This window comes from Vigna unguiculata, chromosome 5, assembly GCF_037176805.1.
Source record: "Vigna unguiculata cultivar grain cowpea cultivar isolate G323 ecotype 2 chromosome 5, ASM3717680v1, whole genome shotgun sequence".
Lineage (NCBI taxonomy): Eukaryota > Viridiplantae > Streptophyta > Magnoliopsida > Fabales > Fabaceae > Vigna > Vigna unguiculata.
In genome coordinates, this window is record NC_140796.1 from 36,919,103 (window position 1) to 36,943,048 (window position 23,946).

The window sequence follows — 23,946 nt, forward strand, 5'->3', positions numbered from 1 at the left end:
ACTAGGGTTAGGGTTTCATGTGTGAGATGGAGGAGATGATGACGTGGCAAGATCTGAGTGGTCAATTGGGTGAGTGGAGGATTATGACACGTGGCGGCTTATGGTTGGCTAATTTTAAAAGGTGAGGATTGCCACATGGCATGATCTGGTTGAGTGGAGTTTAAGTGGTAGGATGGGTGCAACTTAGTGAAAACTGGGGGTGCAGAACAGGTTTTTGTGGTCCACTTGAGGAAGGAGTGTGCAAATAAAAACTGGGGGTGCATTTAGCTCCTGATTTATTCTTTTTCCAGAATTTCTTGATTTTGGACTTATTTTGTAACTTTGAATATTTCAAAATCACACTATTAATTGACCAAAAATAAATTCCAGCTGCATTAACAAACGTTAGAATATCCAATAATATTTTATGCAACTAAAATCAATTTTTACGCCACTTTTACTAAACTTACTCAATAAATCCAATAATCACAAATCCTAATTAAATCAATCTTTAAGCACAGAAAATTCAATTAAATTCCCAAATTTAAATATTAAATGAGGGCAAAAATTTGAACTCATCACACACCAATAATAAAATAATACTAAAAATTAACTGAAAAAGTTTACAAAATTATTAAAAAAAAATAAACCATTTTTCAAATCTTTTTCCAAATAGCTTTTTCAAAAAGAACTATGTAACCCTAATTCTCCATTATAAATGGAGATACGTAGGAACAAGCATTAATCTTTGTCGGGCCCAAAAAATCAAAAGATTATTTTTGTTTCTTTTGTACATCCTTTTATTGTTACTTTTAGGGGAAATTGAATATTTTGAAAACCACATCTTTTTGCGTATTTAACTAAAGGTACCATCTTAGGAAGGACGCTGTGGGGTGCTAATACCTTCCCCACGCATAACGGACTCCCAAACTCAAAATCTGGTTTTTCGCAGACCTAGTTTTATCTTTTTTTAGTTTTTCCTTAGTTTTCCAAAATAACCTATGATGGCGACTCCAAAATTTTTTTTCAAATTTCAATTTTGGTTCGTCGTCCCGTCGCGATTTCGATTACGACAAGTATGTTTCCTGAACCTTGGTTTGTTGATATTGTTAACTATTTAGTTGTTTATGTTATTCCTCCTTCCTTCTCCAAGTATGAAAGAACCAAGCTAAAAAGTGAGGAAAGTGCTATATATGGGAAGACCCTATCTTATGCGCATTGGTAGTTACCAAGTCATAAGGAGATGTGTTCCAGATATCGAGATACCTTATGTACTTGAGTTCGGTCATTCGTCTCCTTTTGGTGGACATTATGGCACACAAAGAACAGGTAGGAAAGTGTTGGATTGTGGATTATATTGGCCTACTACGTTAAAGATGCATGGAGGGTGTATGAAAATTGTGAACAATGTCAAAGGGCAGCCATATCTATTACAAGAATGGATGAAATGCCTCAACAACCCATGCTATATTGTGAGGTATTTGATATTTGGGGTATTGATTTTATGGGTCCTTTTCCTCCTTCTTTTGGGTTTACTTATATTTTGCTTGTTGTAGACTATGTCTCCAAATGGGTGGAAGCTATAACTACAAGGACTAAGGATGCTCGAGTTATCATGAGTTTTGTCAGGTCTAACATTTTCTGTAGGTTTGGGATACCACGAGCCATCATCAGTGACCAAGGGACTCATTTCTGTAATAATTTGCTTGAGAACATGTTGAAGAAGTATGGGGTGACACATCGCGTTGCTACACCATATCACCCCCAAACTAATGGGCAAGTAGAGAACTCTAACAGGGAGATTAAAAAGATACTAGAGAAAGTGGTGAAGCCTAGTCGAAAGGATTGAGCCACAAGATTGGATGATGCACTTTGCACACACAAGACAGCCTACAAAACACCTATAGGTATGTCACCTTTTAGGGTGGTTTTCGGAAAGGATTGTCATCTACCTGTGGAGATTGAACATCGGGCCCATTGGATCGTGAAAGCCTGCAACATGGACTTGGAAGAAGTAGGGAAAGAGCGGAAACTTCAGTTACAAGAACTAGAGGAGATTAGGCTTGCAGCTTATGAAAACTCAAAGTTCTACAAAGAGAAAACCAAGAAGTTCCATGACCAAAAGCTTGTGGCTTGAAAGGATTTTAAGGTAGGCTAGAAGGTGTTACTATACAAGTCCAAGCTAGGTCACATGAATGGTAAGTTGCGCTCCACTTGGGAAGGACCATTCATTGTTACATAAGTCTTTCCTTATGGAGCAGTGGAGATCAAGGAAGAATCCTCAGAAAGAACTTTTAAAGTTAATGGGCATCGTCTTCGAATATTCAATGAAAATCAAGATATGTTGAACAAGACGATGGATGGGATGAACTTGACTTCTCGCGCATACCTTCCACCTTGAGGAGGTAAGTACCCTTCATACTTTTTCTTTGCATTTTATATATATTAAATAGAGAGACGAAAATGCATGGATTAAGTGTGGGGGTGTCGGGAGAAAATTTATTTTCCCTCTTTTCTAATTTTGTTTCTATTTGTTTGTTTTTTGTTTGTTTGTTTTCTGTTTGTTTTTCCTTTTAAAAAAATATTAAAAAAAACATATTTGCGTGGATTTTAGGATGTGATTCAATAATTGGGACGGTCATAATTCTGGAAAACTAAGAGTCATGTGCTATGAGTGGATTGTTTCTGTGATTTACTAATTAAGTTAATTTGAAAGTCTTTGGAATGAATCTTTTTGTGAAAGAGTTTTGACCTTATGAGTTTTGAGCTTTATTGTAAAGTATGGACTACCATGTGTCATTCCTATTTTTCTTGTGTGATGTAACATCCCTAGGGAATATTACTTAATTAAATAAATAAATAACAAAAAAATGAAAAAAATTAATCGTCGCAATATCATTATTCCCAAATGCGGGAAACTTAAAAATTCATATCCAACGCGACAAAGTTCAAATAAAATTCAACCAAAATTTATACAAGTTCCAATGTTCCAAATAAAACAAGAAAACATAGTAAAATTTCCTAGCTCTATTCCCAGCTATCCCTCACTCTGTCGCCTGAGCATCCTCGGCATCACCTGTATCATCATCTGCTCCCGTGTAACGAATCACACAATCATCGCCAAACACAAACAGAAAGGGTGAGCTGATAAGAATAAAAATAACATATATAATAACACAAGATAAGTCATGCACCCATCTTATTCAGTCTACTTAGTTCTTGGCCAAGACCTCAACCCCAAGGCTTTTCAGCCTTCAAATCATACAAATGGTTAGCCTTGGGCTCGGGAATATGATGCTCACACGAACTTGCTCGCTCGTGGTCCTGCCTCTACGAACCTCCCCGCTTGTAGTCTTGCTATACAAACCTCCCCGCTCGTAGTCCTGCTCTACAGACCTACCCGCTCGTAGTCCAACACATGTGATCCACCAGCCATGTACCTCCCCGCACGCAGCATCTCTCAAGCTTGAGCACGAAACATACGAACCTACCTCGCTCGTATCCCCACGCGAGAGTAATTGGATATGAACCTCCCCGCTCACATCATCACATGTTAACCACCATCCATGAACTTACCCGCTCATGGCACAACATCTCCCAATCCAAGTATAGCACCGTTGCTTAAACGCAACACACACGCAAGTCATAGTCTGCAGGATTATCGCCTGACGGCGCTTGGGGCTGCGCCAGGCAAAACCAATCCAGACCGCCTGGCGGAACCTCTGGCAGACCCACTGTTTTATAATCACCATCTGGCAGAGCACACCTTGCCGCCAGGTGCCACACTATGCAGGGACCTCTCCTACTGTTCCTATCACTTGGTGGGTATCAGCAGACCGCCAGGCACTATACCAGAGGCATTCTGCTGCTGGTTTTGGGATGCTCTTTGGTAATTTCTTAATACAAAACACTACCACGAGTATCACAAATCTCTATTTGCTCAAGATATTATGTTAATCACTCAACCATAACAAATCAGTCCATTACTCTTAGCTCACCTTGATATATTTCCTTGTTCTAGACTCTGTCCCACCAAGTTCTCCGACCTTGACTAATGGCTTAGTCATACTTAATAAAATCCATTCCAGTTTCTGAAAATTAGGCCATATGCTTATCCTACATTGTCAATAACGCCCATTCTTTTAGTCAATCCTTTGAACATTATAATGTACCATTTACGATTGATTTCTTACTCACAAGGCTTGCGCATTACACATCCCAAGATACTAACTGATGAAGGATTATCTTGTTTCTTTTTAAGATTATTGAATATGGTGTGAGTTGATTAAGTAAGCTAAGCAAAATCCCCACTGGACATTAAGATAGCAAGCTATCTAGATGTGAAGGTTCCTTTCACAAAACTCAAGAGAAGAAGATGATGGATTGATTCAAAACAAAAAGGAAATGGAAAGCACATAAACCATAGAAAACCAAGAACAATTAAAGGAAGAAGAAAACATAAAATGGAAAGGAAAGAAATGGTAAAAATGTGAGAAGCACGCCACTACAAGGCTAGGCTAGAAGCCATGACAACCTTGAAGATGAGTGAATGTGTGCCGCCACTTGCTATGCAAGATAAGGCTTAAAAGTTTCACTCCCAAGGGAGGAAACTCTCACAAATGGTTGAGACACAAAAGTGTTTTTACTTCAAAATGTTCAACCCTTTTACATGTCTAGGAGCACCCCTTATATAGAAGAGTTTAGGGGCCTCTAAGCAAATAAAAGATACCTAAGGATGTCTCTACAAAAACCTAACCCTAGCTTCTAGAAACTAGGTCAAATAAGGTTATAAAAATGAGAGACAAAAGAGCTAACTATGGTGTGTGCAAGGCTAATTTCGTTCTAGCACAAAAGGAGACAAAGAATGTGTCTCATATGTCTCCAAAATTGGCCATAGTGTGCTAAAAACAAAGGAGACCAAAGGTACATAGGTACACTTGCTTTATGCCTTTTTCTTTATGCTTTATGCCTTTGCTTTACTCTCTCCTCCACATCATTTATGCTCCCCAATCACCATGCGCCACCTAGCATTGCTTTCTTACTCCTAATTAACCTACAAAGCAAATAAACATAGATTAGCATGTTGGCTTAAGTCAAGTCAACTATAGTCAACAAGTCAAACCTAGTCAAAGGTCAACAAGTCAACTAAAGTTGATTCAACTAAGTCAACTTAGGGAATCAAAAATAACAAACATAAATGAAAGGGATGAAGGATTAGTGAACTTCCTTTCTAAACATGCTTAGTCTTCTTAAGCATGTGCCTTCATCCTTGGTTGGGGTCAATCCTTCATCATCCTCCCCTTCTTGGAGAGAATTTGACCACAAATTCTTTAAGCCTTTGTAGATGGAGCTTGACTTGATTTGGTGGAGGTTTTGCGCCTCCCTTTTAGGAGCTCTTGTTCCATCTTTTCTAAGGGTACTACCCTTAGCTTTGGTTAGGCCATCCCTCTTTTCTATACCACTATTCTTCTCATGCTTGCGCATTGGGTCTTCCTTTTGAGCCTTGCAAGAGAAGAAAGAATGGTGATGTCCATCTTGCTTTTTTTAGAGGCAAGTAACACTTTGGAGGTAACTTGCTCTTTTTCTTTTTCATCTTTTCTCTTATCTTTCACTTTATTTTGGTCCTCATTTGCTTGATTGGGTGAGAGAGGTAGGAGTGTGAACTTCTTGCCTTGGAAGGAGAAAGCATAGGTGTTAGCATGGCCATCATAAAAGACTTTTCTATCAAATTGCCATGGCCTACCTAACAAAATATGAGTTTCTTCCATAGGCACAACATCACATAACACCTCATCTTTAAAATTTCCAATTGAAAAGTTAATGAGGACTTGTTGAGTTACTTTAATGTCTTCTTTCTTAAGCCATGATAGCTTGTAGGGCTTGGCATGAGGGATAGTTTTCAAGCCAAGCTTATCCACAACCCTTGTGCTAGCCACATTTACACAACTTCCATTATCTATGAGGAGGGGACATAGTTTGTCTTTGATATGACACCTTGAATGAAAAAGGTTTTGTCTTTGAGAAGGGTCAAGTTTCTTGGAAACTTGTCTTAGTTGGTGCCTTATCATTAACAATCCACCTTCAAGGGGTTTAATCCTTTCACTTGAAGAAGAAGTGTGGGAAGAAGTACTTTTGGGGGAAGGGGGAAAAGAATGTTCACTCTCTACCTCTTTTTTAAGGTTTAAGGCCATGGTTCTTTTGGTGGGACAATTTGAAGCTATGTGCCCATATCCCAAACACTTAAAACATTTTATAAAACTTGTCCTTGTACCTTGAGAAGAATTAGGAGTTTCATTAGAAGGCCTAGACGAATTAGTCCTAGGAGGTGGGTTTTTGGAACTCTTGAGTGGTAATTTATCATATTTTCTTTCTTTATCTTTCCAAGTACTAGAATAGTAGTCATTGTATGAACCACTCCTCTTGGCCTCTTTTTTCTTTTGCAATTGAGTTTCAACTTTAATGGCCAAATGTAAAACTTTGTCAAGAGAGGAGTACTCATATAACTCTACTAAATCTTGTATGTCCCTCCTTAACCCACTCACAAATCTAGCTACCTTTTCCTCTTCACTTTCAAATTGGAGTCCTACTGTTAGAATCATGGACTCCATTAACTTGTGATATTCATCCACACACATGGACCCTTGTTGAAGCATTTGGAGCTTCAAAAGAGTCTCCCTCCTATAGTAGGAAGGAACAAATCTAGCGCGCATCAAATTTTTAAGGTCCCTCCAAGAAGTCGCGAGTGACTCTTGGTTAATATTGTCCATACATAATTGATGCCACCAAGTCATGGCATAATCCTCAAACTCTAAGACTACCAAATCTACTTGCTTTTGATCACTAACTACATAAATGGTAAAAATTTGGTCCACTTTTTGTTCCCACTCAATGTAGATGTTTGGGTCATTTTCTCCTTTGAACTTAGGAATCTTTGGAGTTTGCTTCTCTTGTGATGGGTTGCGCCTAGAATGCCATCTTTTCCTAGCCTCTCTTTCTTGCTCTTTAGCTTCAAGCCTTTCAATGTGCTCTTGGATTCTTAGGTCACTTTGCTCCTTGTCCTTTCTCAATTGTTCAAAGGCCTCCTTCCTAGACAACTCCAAATCCCGAAGCAATCTCATCAATATATTGTTTTTGTTTGGTGTAGGTGCATTTGATGAACTTGCCATGATTCCTACAACAAAAACACTCAAATCCGAGACAAAATAAATGGATTAGAGGTTAGACAACATGAAAATCGAGACCAAATCCAACCCAAAATGTAACCCAAGTGTTTAGATCACTCTCCCAAAGTGACAAGGCAAGGCTACACTCAAAGCTCCTCCAAAGGAGTGAAGCAAACACTTTTAAAAACTTGTTCAAAACCTTTCAAATGCAAAACAAGTGATTCGGCCACAACATCCCAAGAGTTTCAAGAAAAGAAAACTACTAAGACAAAACAAAGAACACCTAGTGACAAGCAAGAAAAGCACAAAAATAAGGAAAGCTAAACTCTAAAGAAGAAAAGTTTGAGACAAAACTTTTAACAAGACTAAAACAAGAAAAAGCACATCTTAAAGACTCTATGGAAAGCACTTAACAAACATCTTCAAGTCTTAAATCATGCATATACCAAGAAAGATCATAACCAAGTTAAAGCATGGAACTAATTAGCCAATATCACCCAATTCTCAAGTATGAAAAACTAGTAGCATAACACCTAGTGAAAAACATACTTTTAGTTCACCAAGGAGCAAGATTGCTCTCGGTTTTTAGGCAAATATTGGTGCAAAATTTTCTTCTTTCCACAACTAGTTTCATAAAATGGTGAGAAAGAGTTTTAGGTGGCTTGGACACTTAGTTCCTCAAGTTTTAGGCCAAAATCAATTTCATGGAGCATACATCAAGCAAGACAAAGTGAATGCAAGATTCAAATACTTGGAAAAACAAGAATAAGAAAACTTCAAGTTAACATATGACTCAAGCAAAAGTTAGGCACATTTAAAGACTCAACATGACATACACAAGACACAAACATGTAGCTATAATGCATTTAAACTCATGGATTTGAGGCTCAAAGACTAAGCATCCAAAGACATGTTATTCAACCACATTTAGGAGCTTAAGGAGTCACAAAGCCGAAGTCATCATTGCCACAACATTACCTGAAAACGTTGTTTTTCGTATTCTCGGCAACTCTGACCTTTGCTCACTCATTTGATCATAACTCTCTCCACAGAACTCCAAATGCGTTGGTTCTTTTTTTTTTCTGGAAACTAGACTCAAAGAGCTTTCTTTTGACACCAAAAACGTAATTTTTGGACCGTTGAGCTGGTGCAGTTTAATGTTTTAAAATTGTCACCTTTTCTGCCAGCACTGTTTTTGTGTGTCATGAAAGTGGATTTGAACCATACCAAGATAGCTACAACAAAACAAGGTTAGCACATGAAAAACACCATATTCAAGATAACCTAGGCTCTAGATACCAAATGATGAAGGATTATCTTGTTTCCTTTTAAGATTATTGAATATGGTGTGAGTTGATTAAGAAAGCTAAGCGAAATCCCCACTGGACATTAAGATAGCAAGCTATCTAGATGTGAAGGTTCCTTTCACAAAACTCAAGAGAAGAAGATGATAGATTGATTCAAAACAAAAAGGAAATGGAAAGCACATAAACCATAGAAAACCAAGAACAATTAAAGGAAGAAGAAAACATAAAATGGAAAGGAAAGAAATGGTAAAAATGTGAGAAGCACGCCACTACAAGGCTAGGCTAGAAGCCATGACAACCTTGAAGATGAGTGAATGTGTGCCGCCACTTGCTATGCAAGATAAGGCTTAAAAGTTTCACTCCCAAGGGAGGAAACTCTCACAAATGGTTGAGATACAAGAGTGTTTTTACTTCAAAATGTTCAACCCTTTTACATGTCTAGGAGCACCCCTTATATAGAAGAGTTTAGGGGCCTCTAAGCAAATAAAAGATACCTAAGGATGTCTCTACAAAAACCTAATCCTAGCTTCTAGAAACTAGGTCAAATAAGGTTATAAAAATGAGAGACAAAAGAGCTAACTATGGTGTGTGCAAGGCTAATTTCGTTCTAGCACAAAAGGAGACAAAGAATGTGTCTCATATGTCTCCAAAATTGGCCATAGTGTGCTAAAAACAAAGGAGACCAAAGGTACATAGGTACACTTGCTTTATGCCTTTTTCTTTATGCTTTATGCCTTTGCTTTACTCTCTCCTCCACATCATTTATGCTCCCCAATCACCATGTGCCACCTAGCATTGCTTTCTTACTCCTAATTAACCTACAAAGCAAATAAACATAGATTAGCATGTTGGCTTAAGTCAAGTCAACTATAGTCAACAAGTTAAACCTAGTCAAAGGTCAACAAGTCAACTAAAATTGATTTAACTAAGTCAACTTAGGGAATCAAAAATAACAAACATAAATGAAAGGGATGAAGGATTAGTGAACTTCCTTTCTAAACATGCTTAGTCTTCTTAAGCATGTGCCTTCATCCTTGGTTGGGGTCAATCCTTCATCACTAACCATGATGGAAAATACGCTTCCTAACACCCTAACCTGTAATTGAAAGTAACTTTTCCTTTTTCCGTTCATACCATATCTCGCCAATCCTCATAGATTGCTTACCTATCACCACTTTCTCTTTACTAGTCTCGTAGTCCATAAATATTCATGTCTTATCCTTTCTCCCTTCCACACTTAATTTCATCCTAACCTTCCTTTCCCCGGTTTCCTCCTTTGTTGCCAATCGCTCAAACTCACAACACAACACCTGCTACTCATCATCAGAACCTGGCCAAAAACCCGCGTTCCAGCACCCACGCAAGGAAACTGAATTTCCTAGAATTTGATCTAGACTCCTATTTTATCATAATCAATTAACCCCTCGAAATTTATCAATTCGTCCCCCAATCCTATTACCACTTACACACCATAAGGTTTCCCCATTCCTCATTATATACTCAAAAAACCAACATTTCATTTATTCCTTAGGGTGAATCGCAATCTATCGCATTTGCATCCCCATGGGTAATTCAAACTCACACGAGTTGTAAGGAAATCATGGTATTTTTGCAACCTCACAAATGTAAGAATCATTGACAGGTCAATACATCACGGAAAACACAGTTTTACAATCAAACAGTGATAAAGCAGTGTGCATCGCCTGGTAGTTCTATCTCACCGCCAGGCAGTTCATAACAAAACCCAGAATTTAGGTAAAAACTGATGTGTCGCCTGGCGACACCTTCATGCCCACCATACGGTTTCTGGGTGGAAACCCATAATTTTGTGAAAAATAGCACAATTCATCAAGGATTTTTAATAATATTTGTTGTGATGTTTATGAATGGTTCGGACTATTACCAAAATTTTCGTGTTTGGACCGTTGGGGATGGAATTACTTTGATGGTTTGTACCAGTATCTTTCTTTCACAAATAACTACTATTCTAGAGACATCATGGCACAGAATTATTTGGACGACAAGACCCAATCAGATTTTAGAGCAAGATTTGATAAGTACTAGTCAACAAATTGGAATTCATTTATCAACAGATTTTTTTCTTTCATTTGAACTAATTTCAATAATTCTTTTAGTTGCTTTAATAGGTGCAATTTTTGTGGCTCGCTAATTATAAAGTTTTCGAACTAATAAAATAATATAAATTACATTTTGTTAGAATTTATTACATTTCTTTTTTGTTGAATTATATGTTAACGAAAAATAATATTTATGTATAAAGTATAAAATCTTTTTGCAAATACTTGATTTTGTTGTAGAGTTTCAAGCAATTCGATTCATACAATCAAGGTACCTTAAGCACGAGTCAAAACAATTAAAAACAACTCCCCTTACCTCGAATCCTCACTCAATTTCGACGAATTTGATGTGAGTATTCAACCCAATGGCACTCTTAGTCTTGGTTTCTCCTCTACCAATGGCTTCACTCCCCCAATTCTCTCTGCAACCCACACCAGTTCACTCAATTCCTCTGCCCAGAGCCTAACGTGAAAATGCAGACCCTTCCTCTCCTATAATTCCCTCTCACATTCAGATATATCAATAAAATAATGCACAGATTAAAATAACACATAATTGGCATACAAAAGACTCGAACCCAAGTCCTCTCATACAATTAAGTACTCTCAACCATTTGAGCTAGTACTAATCCATGTCATAGCACTCTGCATTAAATGCCTTAGAGGCTCCTATTACCCGCATTTATTAAATAATTATTTAATTAACTATTTAATTTTTCTCGGGTCTTACATGTGACTTGCTGATGAATGATTATCTTGTTTTCTTTTAGAGTTATGAATATGGTGAAGTTGTTTAAGAAAGCTTTTTGAAAATTCCCACTGGACACTAAGATAGCAAGCTATCTAGATGTGAAGGTTCATTTCTCAAGCTCATGAAAGGAAGAAGAGAGTTGGATTCAAGCTTCAACTCACACGGCATTAACAACACTTAAAGAACCAAAATGAAAGAAGAAACATTAAAAATGGAAAGCATAGAAGATGAAGCATGGAAGAAGCACACCACTCATAGGGGAGATCTAAGCCAACCAAGCCCTAGAGATGAGTGATGGTGCCGCCACTTGCAAGCAAGATAAGGCAAAGGTGAGTTCACTACTAGAAAGGAGAGCTCACGAAAATTTAATGGTTGAAACATAATAGTTTAGAAACAAAATGATCAACCCTTTTACAAGACAAGGAGCACCCTTTAAATAGGAGTTCATAGGGGTCCTTTAACAAATACAAAAACATGAAAAAGGATTAACTAGCAAACCCTAAACCTAATGTGAGAGTGAGTCTTGGCCAAGTGAAGGGAGATGATTGGTGGAGGCATTCCCATGAGGATTCTAGGCCAAAAGAGGAAGGAGACCAAGTGACCTTCTAAGGCATAAACCACAAAGGTAAAAGGAGACAAGGTACATGTCTACTTTTGCTTTTGCTTTTTGCTTTTTGCTTTCCTCTCTCTTCTACTTCATCCAAGTGCTCCAATCACCAAGTGCCACCTACCCATGCTCTACTTTCTCTTAATTACCTACAAAACAAGACAAACAAGGATTAACATGTTGGTTTAAGTTAATCTAATCTTGGTCAAAGGTCAACTTTGGATCAAAGTCAACAAGTAAATCAAAATAAGTCAACTAGAAACCAACTTAGGGAATTCAAGTGAAGCCAAACCCAATCTCCCTCTTGGAAGATGACTTCCTTTCTTCCCTTATTACCATCCTCTTATTGTTTCTTAACTCTCCTCTCAATGATTTCCTTGACTTGTGAATACAAGTCTTGGATGTACTTGGCTTTGGCCTCACCATCTTGGCAAGTCCATGCCTCATGAGTGGGAAGGGGAAGGAGGTCTAAGGGAGTTAGGGGATTGAACCCATACACAACCTCAAAAGGGGAATGAGAAGTAGTGGAGTGCACAACCCTATTATAGGAAAACTCTATGTGGGGAAGAAGTTCCACCCACTCTCTAATGTTTTGCACTATCACACATCTTAGCATTTGCCCTAGGGTTCTATTAACCACCTCGGTTTGGCCATCACTGTGGGGATGGAAAGTGGTGGAGAAAAGAAGCTTGGTGCCAAGTTTACCTCACAAGGTAGGCCATGTAGTCTTACCACTTCCTTGAAAAAAAGATTGGCAATATAAGTTGCATCATCAATCTTATGGCAAGGAATGAAATGGGCCATCTTAGAGAATCTATCCATCACTACAAAAATGGAATCCCTACCTTTTTTGGTCTTTGGGAGGCCTAAGACAAAATCCATAGATATGTCAACCCAAGGCTTGGAAGGGATGGGCAAGGGAGTGTAAAGACCATGGGGTTGGACTCTAGACTTGGCTTTCATGCATGCTATGCAACTTTTGCAATGCCTATCTACATGCTTCCTCATGTGAGGCCAATAGAAGTGTTCTTTCAAGACTTCCAAAGTCTTGTTTGGTCCAAAATGTCCCATTAATCCTCCCTCATGTGCCTCTCTAATGAGTGAGGCTCTTAAGGAACCTTGGGGAATGCAAAGTCTCTTACCTTTGAAAAGATATTGATTGAGAAGGTAAAAGTCTTTGTAAGCCCCTTGGTGGCATTCACTAAGAATGGAGGAGAAATCAACATCCCTTGGATACAATTCCTTAATATGATCAAAACTAAGAAATTTAGTTTCAAGAATTGAAAGGAGGGAATGCCTTCTTGAAAGTGCATCCGCCACAATGTTAGCCTTTCCTTGCTTATGTTTGATCACATATGGGAATTGCTCTAAGAACTCTACCCACCTAGCATGTCTCTTGTTTAACTTGCCTTGGCTTTTCAAAAATTTGAGTGAGTCATGGTCATTATGTATCACAAACTCCTTTGAAAGAAGATATTGTTGTCAAGTTTGCAAAGTTCTTACAAGAACATAAAGCTCTTTGTCATAGGTGGAGTAGTTGATGTGACTCCCCTTGAGTTTCTCACTAAAATAGGCTGTGGGGTGCCCTTCTTGGAGAAGCACGGCCCCAATGCCTACATTGGATGCATCACACTCAATTTCAAAAGTTTTGGAGAAGTTAGGGAGGGCTAAGAGTGGTGCATTGATCAATTTTTGTTTTAAAGTTTCAAAAGCCTTTTCTTGATCTTTGCCCCACTTATAAACCATACCTTTCTTGACCAATTCATTGAGAGGGGCGACTATGGTGCTAAAGTTTGGAAAGACCTAAGCTCACTTACATTCTTTGGGGGAGGCCAATCCTTGATGGCCATCACTTTTTCTTGGTCCACATGGACCCCATGTTGATTTATTTTGAAACCTAGGAAGATCACATGATCCATCCCAAACACACATTTCTCCATGTTAGCATACAAGGATGCCTTCCTTAAGGTCTCTAACACACTCCTTAAATAATGCAAGTGGTCATCTTGAGACATACTATAAATGAGAATGTCATCAAAGTACACCACAACAAACTTCCCTAAGAACTCTCTAAGAACATGGTGCATGAGTCTCATGAATGTACTAGGTGCATTGGTCAAGCCAAAAGGCATGACTAACCACTCATATAATCCAAACTTAGTCTTGAAAGAGGTTTTCCATTCATCACCTTCTTTGATTCTAATTTGATTGTACCCACTCTTCAAGTCTATTTTGGAAAATATGGTTGCACCATGTAACTCATCAATCAAATCATCTAATCTAGGAATAGGATGCCTATACTTGATGGTTATGTTGTTGATAGCCCTACAATCTATGCACATTCTCCATGTTCCATCCTTTTTGGGGATAAGAATCACGGGCATTGCACAAGGACTCATGCTATGTTGCATCCACCTCTTTTCTAATAACTCATTCACTTGTTTTTGAATTTCCTTAGCCTCCTCGGGACTAGTCCTATAGGCTGGCCTATTAGGCAAAGATGAGCCTTGTATGAAATCAATTTGGTGTTTTATACCTCTTAGGGGTGGGAGACCCTTTGGAGGTTCTTGAAAAACATCTTTGAACTCATCTAAGACTAATGATAAGTCTAAGGGACATCTAGAGTGAGGGTTTTGGAAGGAGGGGGAAGATTCACTAGGATAAGCTAGGAAGATGGATTTTTGGGCAAGCATTACCTTCTTCACCCCTTTGAGGGTGATCATGCTCTTCTTGGACTCATTGCCATGCCCTTGCGCCTTGTTTTGCGCCTTCTCTTCTTTTCTTTTCTTTATCATTTGCAATTGGTCCTCATTGACTTCTCTTGGTGAAAGAGGTAGTAATGTGATCTTTTTTCCTTGGAAGCTAAAGGTAAATTTGTTGGCATGGCCATCATGAAAAACTTTTCTATCAAATTTCCATGGCCTTCCTAATAAAATGTGGGTTGCTTCCATGGGCACTAAGTCACATAATACCTCATCTTTGTAGTTTCCAATGGAGAAGTTAATAAGGACTTGTTTGTCCACTTTAATCTCACATTCCTCACTAAGCCAAGAAAGCTTATAGGGCTTGGCATGAGGGATGGTTTTCAAGCCAAGCTTGTCCACAACCCTTAAGCTAGCCACATTAACACAACTTCCACTATCAATTATGAGGGAGCAAGTTTTGTTGTTGATTTGGCACCTTGAGTGAAAAATATTTTCTCTTTGGTTTTCAAATTCTTTAGGCACTTGGCCTCGCATGCGCCTAACCACCAACAAACCTCCTTCATTAGGTTTGATTTCATCCTCACTTGAAGATTGGGAAAAAGTGTGGGAGGAAGAACTTTTAGGGGAAGGGGGAGAAGAATGTTCACTTTCAACCTCTTCTTTAGGGTTCAAGATCATGTTCCTCTTTGTTGGGCAATTTGAAGCAATGTGACCATAGCCCAGACACTTAAAACATTTGATGGAACTAGTTCTTGAACTTTGAGAAGAGTTTGCACTTTCATGGGAGGTTCTAGACGAATTAGTCCTAGGTGGGTGGTCTTTGGAAGGTGGTTTCTTATCCTTTATTTCCTTTCCTTTCCAAGTTCTAGAGTAGTATTCATTGTATGAAGTATTCCTCTTGGCCTCTTGTTTCTTTTTCAATTGACTTTCAACTTTTAAGGCCAAGTGTAAAATTTTGTCAGGAGTGGAATACTCATACAACTCAACTACATCTTGAACTTCTCTTCTAAGACCACTCACAAATCTAGATACCTTTTTTTCTTCACTTTCAAATTGGAGTCCTACTTTGAGAAGCATGGACTCCATCATTTTAAAATATTCATTCACACACATAGACCCTTGTTGAAGCCTTTGGAACTTCAAAAGAGTCTCCCTCCTATAGTAGGAAGGAACAAATCTAGCGCGCATCAAAGTTTTAATGTCCATCCAAAAGGCCGCGGGTGGCTCTTGGTTAATATTGTCCATACACAATTGATGTTACCATGTCATGGCATAATCTTCAAATTCTAAAACTACTAAATCTACTTGTTCTTGATCACTAACTAAATGAATATTGAAGATTTGGTCCACTTTTTGCTCCCACTCTATGTAGAGGTTTGGATCATTCTCCCCTTTGAACTTTAGAATCTTGATTGGTGGAGGTTGTCTTTGTGGGAGTTGATTGCGCCTTCCACCACCATCATAGCTGTGTCTTCTTCTTCTTCCACCATGGCTAGAGTCCTCGGAAGAGGACCTCCTCATTCTCCTCTCATCTTCCCTAAGCTCAAGTCTTTGGATGTGCTCTTGTAGGAAGATCTCACTTTGTCTCCTATCCGCCCTCAATTGGTCAAAAGTTTCTCTCCTACTCACTTCCATCTTACGTAAGATGTTGACAAGGGTCATTTGTTCACTTTCTTAGGCCATAGGAGTCACCATAGGAAGGGAATAAGGTGAGGCCGACTCCTCCTCTTCTTCTACCTCCAAGATTGGATCCATATTCATGTTCCTACACCAAAAACCGAGACAAGGAAGAGGTTACCTAACAAACAATTCCAAACCCGAGACCTAGTGTGGTCTTCTCAAGCACCCAAGTGTTTTTTATCAGACTCCCAAAGCACACAAGCAAGGCTAGCACTCAAAAACCTTCCAAACAAGTGAAAACACCTTTAAAGAGATGAAAACCTTTTCAAAGCTCAAACAAGCGGCTCGGCCACAACACTCTAGGAAAACAAGGAAAAGAAAACTACTAAGACAAAACAAAGATTACCTAAAGACAAGCAAGCAAAGCTAAAAGAAAACAAGTTTAACTTCTAGGGAAACTTGTTTTTAAAGAAAAAACTTTAACAAGACTAAAACAATGAAAAACACTTTTAAGGACTCTATGGAAAGCATTTGAACAAGCCAAGATTATATCTCAAATTATGCATACACCAAGAAAGATCATAACCAAGTCAAAGCATGGAACTAATTTGCCAATATCACCCAAAATCCAAGTATAAATTTTGGTAGCATAACACCTAGTAAAAATGGCCAAATGGATTCACCAACCATTGTAAAAGCTCTCGGCCAAACCGTTTTTGGTCATGAAAACACTTTTTCTTTTCAAAACTAGGTACTTAAAATGATGAGATCTTTAGGGTGTCTTGAACACTTAGTTCCTTAAAATTAGGTCAAAATCAATTTCAAGGAGCATACAACAACACAAGGCATAGATCTCATGCAATAGTTCAAAAACTTAGAAACAAGAATAAGAAAACTCAAAGAAGCATATGACAAGAGACTCAAGCAAAAGTTAGACACATTTAAAGACTCAACATGACATACACAAAGATACAAACATATAGTTATCATGCATTTAAACTCATGGATTTGAGGCTCAAAGAGTAAGCATCAAAAGACATGTTATCCAACCACATTTAGGAGCAAAAGAGTCACAAAACCGAAGCCAAAATTGCCACAACATCACCTGAAAATGTTGTTTTTCGTATTCTCGTCAGCTCTGACCTTTGCTCACTCATTTGATCATAACTCTCTCCACATAACTCCAAATGCGTTAATTCTTTTTTTTGTTGGAAACTAGACTCAGATATTTCTTTTGATATAAAGAACGTTACTTTTGGACCACTGAGATAGCTGCAGTATTTTTTTCAAAAACGCACACGTTGCTGACAAAAGAGTTCCCAAACCAATTCTGAAATGAAATGGTTAAACTAGAAGTTACACCTGTAATTCAATTGACAGGTATAATGCACGAAAATATACAAGCCAAGAAGATCTATCCTACCCAGGGAATAGGTACATGTTGTTTGCTTGATTTACATGGCCCACTTTTCCGTTACCTGCACAAGATTTAAACCAATAAATTATGCAACACTCGAGATACATTTGAACTATACTAGTTACATCTAAATCAAAGAAAGTAGTAATTACTAAGATCTACATTTTCGAAAGGGCTTCCACTGGCAAACACTATATTTCCCCAGCATGCTTGAAAGCATCAATAGTAGTGCACTCTCCACATAATACATGGAAAAAAAGTCAATGAAAACACATAAACATTATTAAGGAATTATGAGTGCATAATGAGCCTTGTACAAACAAACCATTCATGGTGGGGTTAGACATGGCAAAGATAGGAGGTTTTGTTGAAACAGATTCTCTCATTGCCTTAAGCACCTGAGTCGAATCTCAACCATTAAAATTAAGAAATTCAATAGCAGAAAAGCTCAATAACAGTTTTGGTCCATTATACATATTTATTTAATATCCCTTATTGAAAATGCCACCAACACCAGATAAACCAAGGAGCACATGTGGCTTAATCTTCTTAACCTAATTATTAATAGGTTTAAGAATTAAAGGACGTACAAGAAAGTATGCATAATCTTTAAAATTAGCATTAATTTAGTGAAGAGATTTAATCCTTCTATGTCAAAATAACTCTTTTCAGTGTTGTAAAGTATATCCTAGGGTCAAACAAACTTTCCTACATGAATCCTGTAACATTTACCACTTCAATTATGCTAGCACCCTCAGTAAGCCCCTCTAAGTTTCTTGGATTTTTAGCAAATGGAGCTGCAGCTGGATCTAAATTGTTCCTTTCTATTATGACTAGACCCTGCATACAAAAAATGGCACTGTTATCAGACTAAACCTAAGTTTTTTTATGAAATAAACTAAACATCCTACATACTATATGAAATAGTAACATAACAATTGTATATTCCACACTATTAGCAATTATTTTCTTATGCCATCAACATTGAATGCAAAGACAAATCAAGACAAAGAATATGCTAAAGAAAAATATGTTTAGATTGAATGAGTTCATTCAGAGTCACATCTGAAAGGGAATGGTAAGTCAAAACAATTAAGTGACTTGCGGGACTAACAATGCTGGTAAAGTTCATGAAAGCATACGTCTTTAAGTTAAATAGTAAAAATTAAAAATCAAGAAAATGAAACCATGGAGCCATTTCTAATCGTGGCAATGCTTGTTTTTTAAAGAGAGTAACAAACAAAGTTTTTCCAGTTAACATCTTTGATTTGAGTTCTGCATGAGCCTGTCTTTATCACATCTCCACAGAATAGAATCTTAAATGCAGTTAACAACTATGAATGTCTACCTCAGTTGAGATTCAATATTTAAAGCTAACAGAGACCATATATGATTGGTTTTTTGTTTTAGCAATATTTAATCCCATTGGTTGAAAAGTAATTTTCTAAACAATACAAGTCATCTTGTTACGAACAAGATCCTAAGTTTAGTCTTTGCTAGAGCAAATGACCTTATTATTTGGTTGTTCTTACAAAGGCCTCTTAGATAGCCATCTACTGAACATGGCAAAACATTCTTCAGGTTTGTACTCTGGAGCTGTATGGCCTCCACCCTGAAAATATACCAGTACAACCAATGGAATCAAGAACTACCAAATATGCTACATATACTTTATTCTCATTACACTTTTTGTTACACTTTTTAAATGGAATCTAGAATATACTTATTAAATGGAATCTATATTTGAGCCACAAGAGCAACAAGGAGAACAAAAAAACTTGCCTTCACAGTTGCAAATGTCATTCGATTGGAGTAAGTCCTGGTGTATCTATTTGCAGGAAAACAAAAATCAAATACATAAATTAATTAGCATTTTAGATGAATTAAGCCTGGTGATTATATAACTGCAGTTCAGTTGGTGGAATACCCTGCAACTTGGCCATTTGTATGCCATTGCCTCCAATCATCCATAATAGAGTAGTTTAAAGATTTGACCCATGCTTGTGTTGCCAAGAAAGGAACCATAAGGTCATGATCGCCACTGTCAGCAATATAGAAAAGTTATGTGGTATGTGAAATTAAAACTATAGTTCAAACCTTATTCAATATATGGAGAAAGAATATTGACCTGTATATGAGCGAACGATAGCCCATTCTACTCAGATTTACGTGATACTCAAAACTTCTTGGGATATCTTTCTTGTAAGGTATATCGAACTTACAATGACGGCATTTTCCTATACTTCCCTACACCATGCAACCAAGATACCAAGATTTACGTTATATATGAACTTGTATATGCAATTGTATGTGGGAAATTTATTGTCATTTGTATCAACTACACCTGACGGATATGTAATGCAGTGCGAACACTATCATCATTGGCCCAGAAACCGTAGAGGAAGTATACATAACTCTGGATGGTAGTTCACAGGTATGTTAAACAACCAATGCATGTTATAGCAAATATATCACTTTACAAATATGCAAATAAATAAATAAATAAATAAACATTTGTGATTGAATGAGGCATGAAGATTACTTGACAGTTTAAGGATGGCAATTTGAGACGAGGGTTTAGGAAATTCGTGCTGGAATATTTCTTCATTAGTGATCTCCTCCAAGATATTTCGGTATCCATCCACTCACATAATGGGTCCAAAATATAGGCACCGTTCATTCCTGATAAAGCCTATAACAATGAAACAATTATTGACATTGTGATTTTTTGTTATTAGAGATTCTACAAATGAAAATCTTGCAAGTAAAGATCAAATAAGCGTACCTCGTTGAATGACTCGATATCTCTAGAGCATAATACATTTTGATGTCTACTTTTATGTACTCTCCTCTACAATTTTTTTGTAGTGACTTTTCATTGTAACAAGAGAGTTTTGTTAGCATTTGACTTTCTTCAACAGAGTTTTTTATGAGAATGAAATTACCTCATATAATTCATCGGAAATAAGGGCCATTCCATGAGAACAAGGAATTCGATAATTAAACTCTCTTCCGATAGTAACAACATTCCCTAACACGTATCCCTAAAGAAAACAAAAAACATTTTAGGATAAGTACATTGCATGTGTTTATCTTTTTTTTTTTCAATTTTCGCCATACAGAAATATATTTTTAATTATTTTGACAAGGTTACCCTCACACCTCTTTAATTGTTTGAAAAATATTTTAATATGTATCCTGTAAGATTGTTTGTTTATACGTTGAACAAAGATGATAATAGAATCAAAGTTGGCAAACATTTTTTTACGGAGTCACGCCACTTTAAATAAAGCCTTTTTTTACTAGTTTTCCAGAAGAATAAACAGTGATGAACATTTTATTTTTGTATCAAAACACATCTTTGACAATTGAGACATGCTACACAAGGTATTATAATCAACTACTCAAATCTCACTTTAAATTGGTCAAATTTGTGTTTAATATTAACTAACTACTTGGAATATATGATCAAGCAATGAGCACTTTTAGTATTTGCAGGAGATCTTACATCCGAATTTTCAAAGCTTTTTAATGCAATCAATCATTGTACAAAACAAATTAATGTATATGAGAAATTCACTCCTAAACTTCTGATTCTCCTCACAGAAACATTGTACTAATAATTGTGGAAAAATGTATACCCAACGTCAAAGAGATACTTTAAGATGCTAACCTGGAGATTTATCCATGGTTGAACCCCTTTTTCATTTGCTGAAAACAACAGAATTTGGCAACCACTAAACTTTATTACCTTGTGAAATTTCTTGAACAATGATTGGAATAGGAATGCCAGAGTACGAATCACCATCGATGTAAACTTCATTTGACAAAAAAGTTGGATGATCAATCAGCCACTACAAACAGTTAATAATCACTGTAACAACTAATCTTTTGTCTACCAACAGAGCAGAAAAAGGTGATGATTGTGAAATAGAGAAACGAAAGAACAGGATGAACACCTTTCTTAGAAATTAATGGGCCTGGTGAACAAGTATCCAATCACTTCCATGAGCAGCAAACTCTGTTGTGGAGCGACGGAGTTGGCGCAACGAAGATCGCTGCAACGGAGGCTACGGCATGGCTTAATCGCGGAACAGAATCGATTCGCACTCTGAACTTAGGTTTTTGATGGAGCTGGCGCAACGAAGACCGCGGGACGGAGCTGGCACGACGGAGCTGGTGCGACGGAGACAGCGCGACGGAGCTGGCGTGACAAAGATCGCTGCAACGGAGGATACGACATGGCTTAATCGTGGAGCAGAATCGATTGGCACTTTGAACTTAGATTTTCGAGTGAAAGGGAAAGATTCATTACTTTACTTTTCTAACTTGGGAGGGAAGACGTGACTTCATTTGAGAAAAATGTTGTTCCTACTGAATACAAACGTACCCAAGAACACAAGTTAACTCGGACCAATGACTAACTAGATGCGCGCGTCCACCTACTAGAACCTGAGTGTCTTCTCCCAAGCGCCTGAGTGTCCTCTCCCAGGTGCCTGAATGTCTTCTCCCAGGTGCCTGAATGTCTTCTCCCAGGTGCTTGAGTGTCCTCTCCTGATGAAGGAGTCTACTGGTGGGGGGCCTGCAAAGTCACTCCGACGCTCAAGTTAGTGTCAGAGCAATAAATGACTACAATAGTAAAAAATACCATGGCCTCTTTACCTCGTGAACAGTGCCTTTTATACTACTTTAATGGGCCAAACCCTATGGGCCTAGGGTTTCCGCTGCCTGGTAGGTTTAAGTTTCACTAATTGCGTTTAATTACTCTTAATAACTTATCATTCCTAATTTCTCCAACACTTACCGCAGTTCACTTGGTAGAGGTTATTACGACTCCTTCATTATTCGTGTGTTATAGAATCTCCTGTGCCAGAGTATATTCGGACCTCATATTGGTACATTTCGCATGCTGGGGCGTGCCTACTTAGAAGTATCCCTTCCCCCCAATATGTACACTAGTCCCCCAAGAGTTGAGACTAATATGTTGAGAACTCTTCACATTATTATGCTTTGAGCAGAGGCGACTTCGGCTATAAGAATTTATGTGGCGTTGGACATACTTGCTTAAGTGGTAGCAGAGAAATTTTTTGCATGCGTATGCTAGTGGTTTCTCGTGCCAATGCATTTTGGGGAATGGAAAAGGCAGCATTACTTTAATGGGCCTGGGCCTTGTCATGATGTGATGTTGCCTTGGGAATTGTGACAGGCGTTGCCTGCTGGTCGTTGGATCATTTTGATCGAACGGATGTCACGCATGTTGCACTGTGCTCATTGCTCTGCTATAAATAGGGTAATTAATGATAAGTTATTAAGAGTAATTAAACGCAATTAGTGAAACTTAAACCTAACAGGCAGCGGAAACCCTACGCCCATAGGGTTTGGCCCATTAAAGTAGTATAAAAGGCATTGTTCACGAGGTAAAGAGGCCATGCTATTTTTTACTATTGTAGTCATTTATTGCTCTGACACTGACTTGAGCGTCGCAGTGACTTTGCAGGCCCCCCGCCAGTAGACTCCTTCATCAGGAGAGGACACTCAGGCACCTGGGAGAAGACATTCAGGCACCTGGGAGAGGACACTCAGGCGCTTGGGAGAAGACACTCAGGTTCCAGTAGGTGGACGCGTGCATCTAGTTAGTCATTGGTCCCAGTTAACTTGTGTTCTTGGGTACGTTTGTATTCAGTAGGAACATTTGGCGCCCACCGTGGATCTCTTTTACGGCTTGAGACGTCTCGTTTGTTTGTGAAGCTTGGCAAGTATGTCCTCGTCCTCATTGTCTGATAAGTCAGCCTCTAGGATTCACTCAGATAGGGTAGGGACGTCCTCGGCCCAACCCTCTAGTAATAGCACCTCCTCTGACGAGGAGAGCTTATCGGACATTCCTCTACGGTCTGGGTATGAGTGGGTTGATAGCATTGTGCGTGAGTATTTTTCGAAGTACAAATGGTCTTCCTCTATTCGCAGATTTGCCGAGGCATATGCGATTTTAGATGAGGATAGTCTTGACGAAGCCGTGTCCTTAGACCGAGTTGGTCGTGTAGATAATGCTTGCCATGGGCGAGAAGGTTACTCAGATGAGTTTTTTTATATGTATGCGGTGTTGTTTACAAATTTGCATGTTCGATTACCGTTCGACGAGTTCACTATTGGGGTGTTGAGGATTTTAAATGTGGCTCCGTCGCAGTTACATCCTAATGCGTGGGCTGCTTTACAAGCTTTTAGATTTTTGTGTCAGATTTTAGGTTTGAAACCATCTCCAGCCGTGTTCTTGCATCACTATAGCACTAGACCTAAGGAACCTGTGAGGTGGTTATCGTTG

The 23,946-nt window shown here is 38.2% G+C and overlaps 1 protein-coding gene and 1 long non-coding RNA gene across 2 annotated transcripts; both read right to left on the reverse strand.

The window, feature by feature from the left end:
• Positions 1–17,633: 17,633 nt before the first annotated feature.
• Positions 17,634–18,756, reverse strand: LOC146886382 (uncharacterized). Its single transcript, XR_014994770.1, has 3 exons — positions 18,360–18,756; positions 17,780–18,181; positions 17,634–17,688 (listed from the first exon to the last, which is right to left on the reverse strand). It is a non-coding gene; the product is annotated as an uncharacterized LOC146886382 (long non-coding RNA).
• Positions 18,757–19,155: 399 nt separating this feature from the next.
• LOC114184584 (putative serine carboxypeptidase-like 52) lies at positions 19,156–19,874 on the reverse strand. Its single transcript, XM_085674081.1, has 4 exons — positions 19,756–19,874; positions 19,555–19,668; positions 19,410–19,455; positions 19,156–19,239 (listed from the first exon to the last, which is right to left on the reverse strand). Exons 1-4 carry the CDS (start codon positions 19,779–19,781, stop codon positions 19,156–19,158), a joined length of 270 nt encoding a protein of 89 aa, XP_085530207.1. The 5' UTR covers positions 19,782–19,874.
• Between the last annotated feature and the right edge of the window lie 4,072 nt (positions 19,875–23,946).

Coding starts and splice junctions, on each gene's coding strand:
- LOC114184584 (XM_085674081.1), bottom strand. CDS start 19,781: ATGGGCTATCGTTCGCTCATATACAG. Junction 19,669..19,755: donor TATCGTTCGCTCATATACAG/GTCAATATTCTT, acceptor TATTGCTGACAG/TGGCGATCATGACCTTATGG. Junction 19,456..19,554: donor ACAAATGGCCAAGTTGCAGG/GTATTCCACCAA, acceptor TCCTGCAAATAG/ATACACCAGGACTTACTCCA.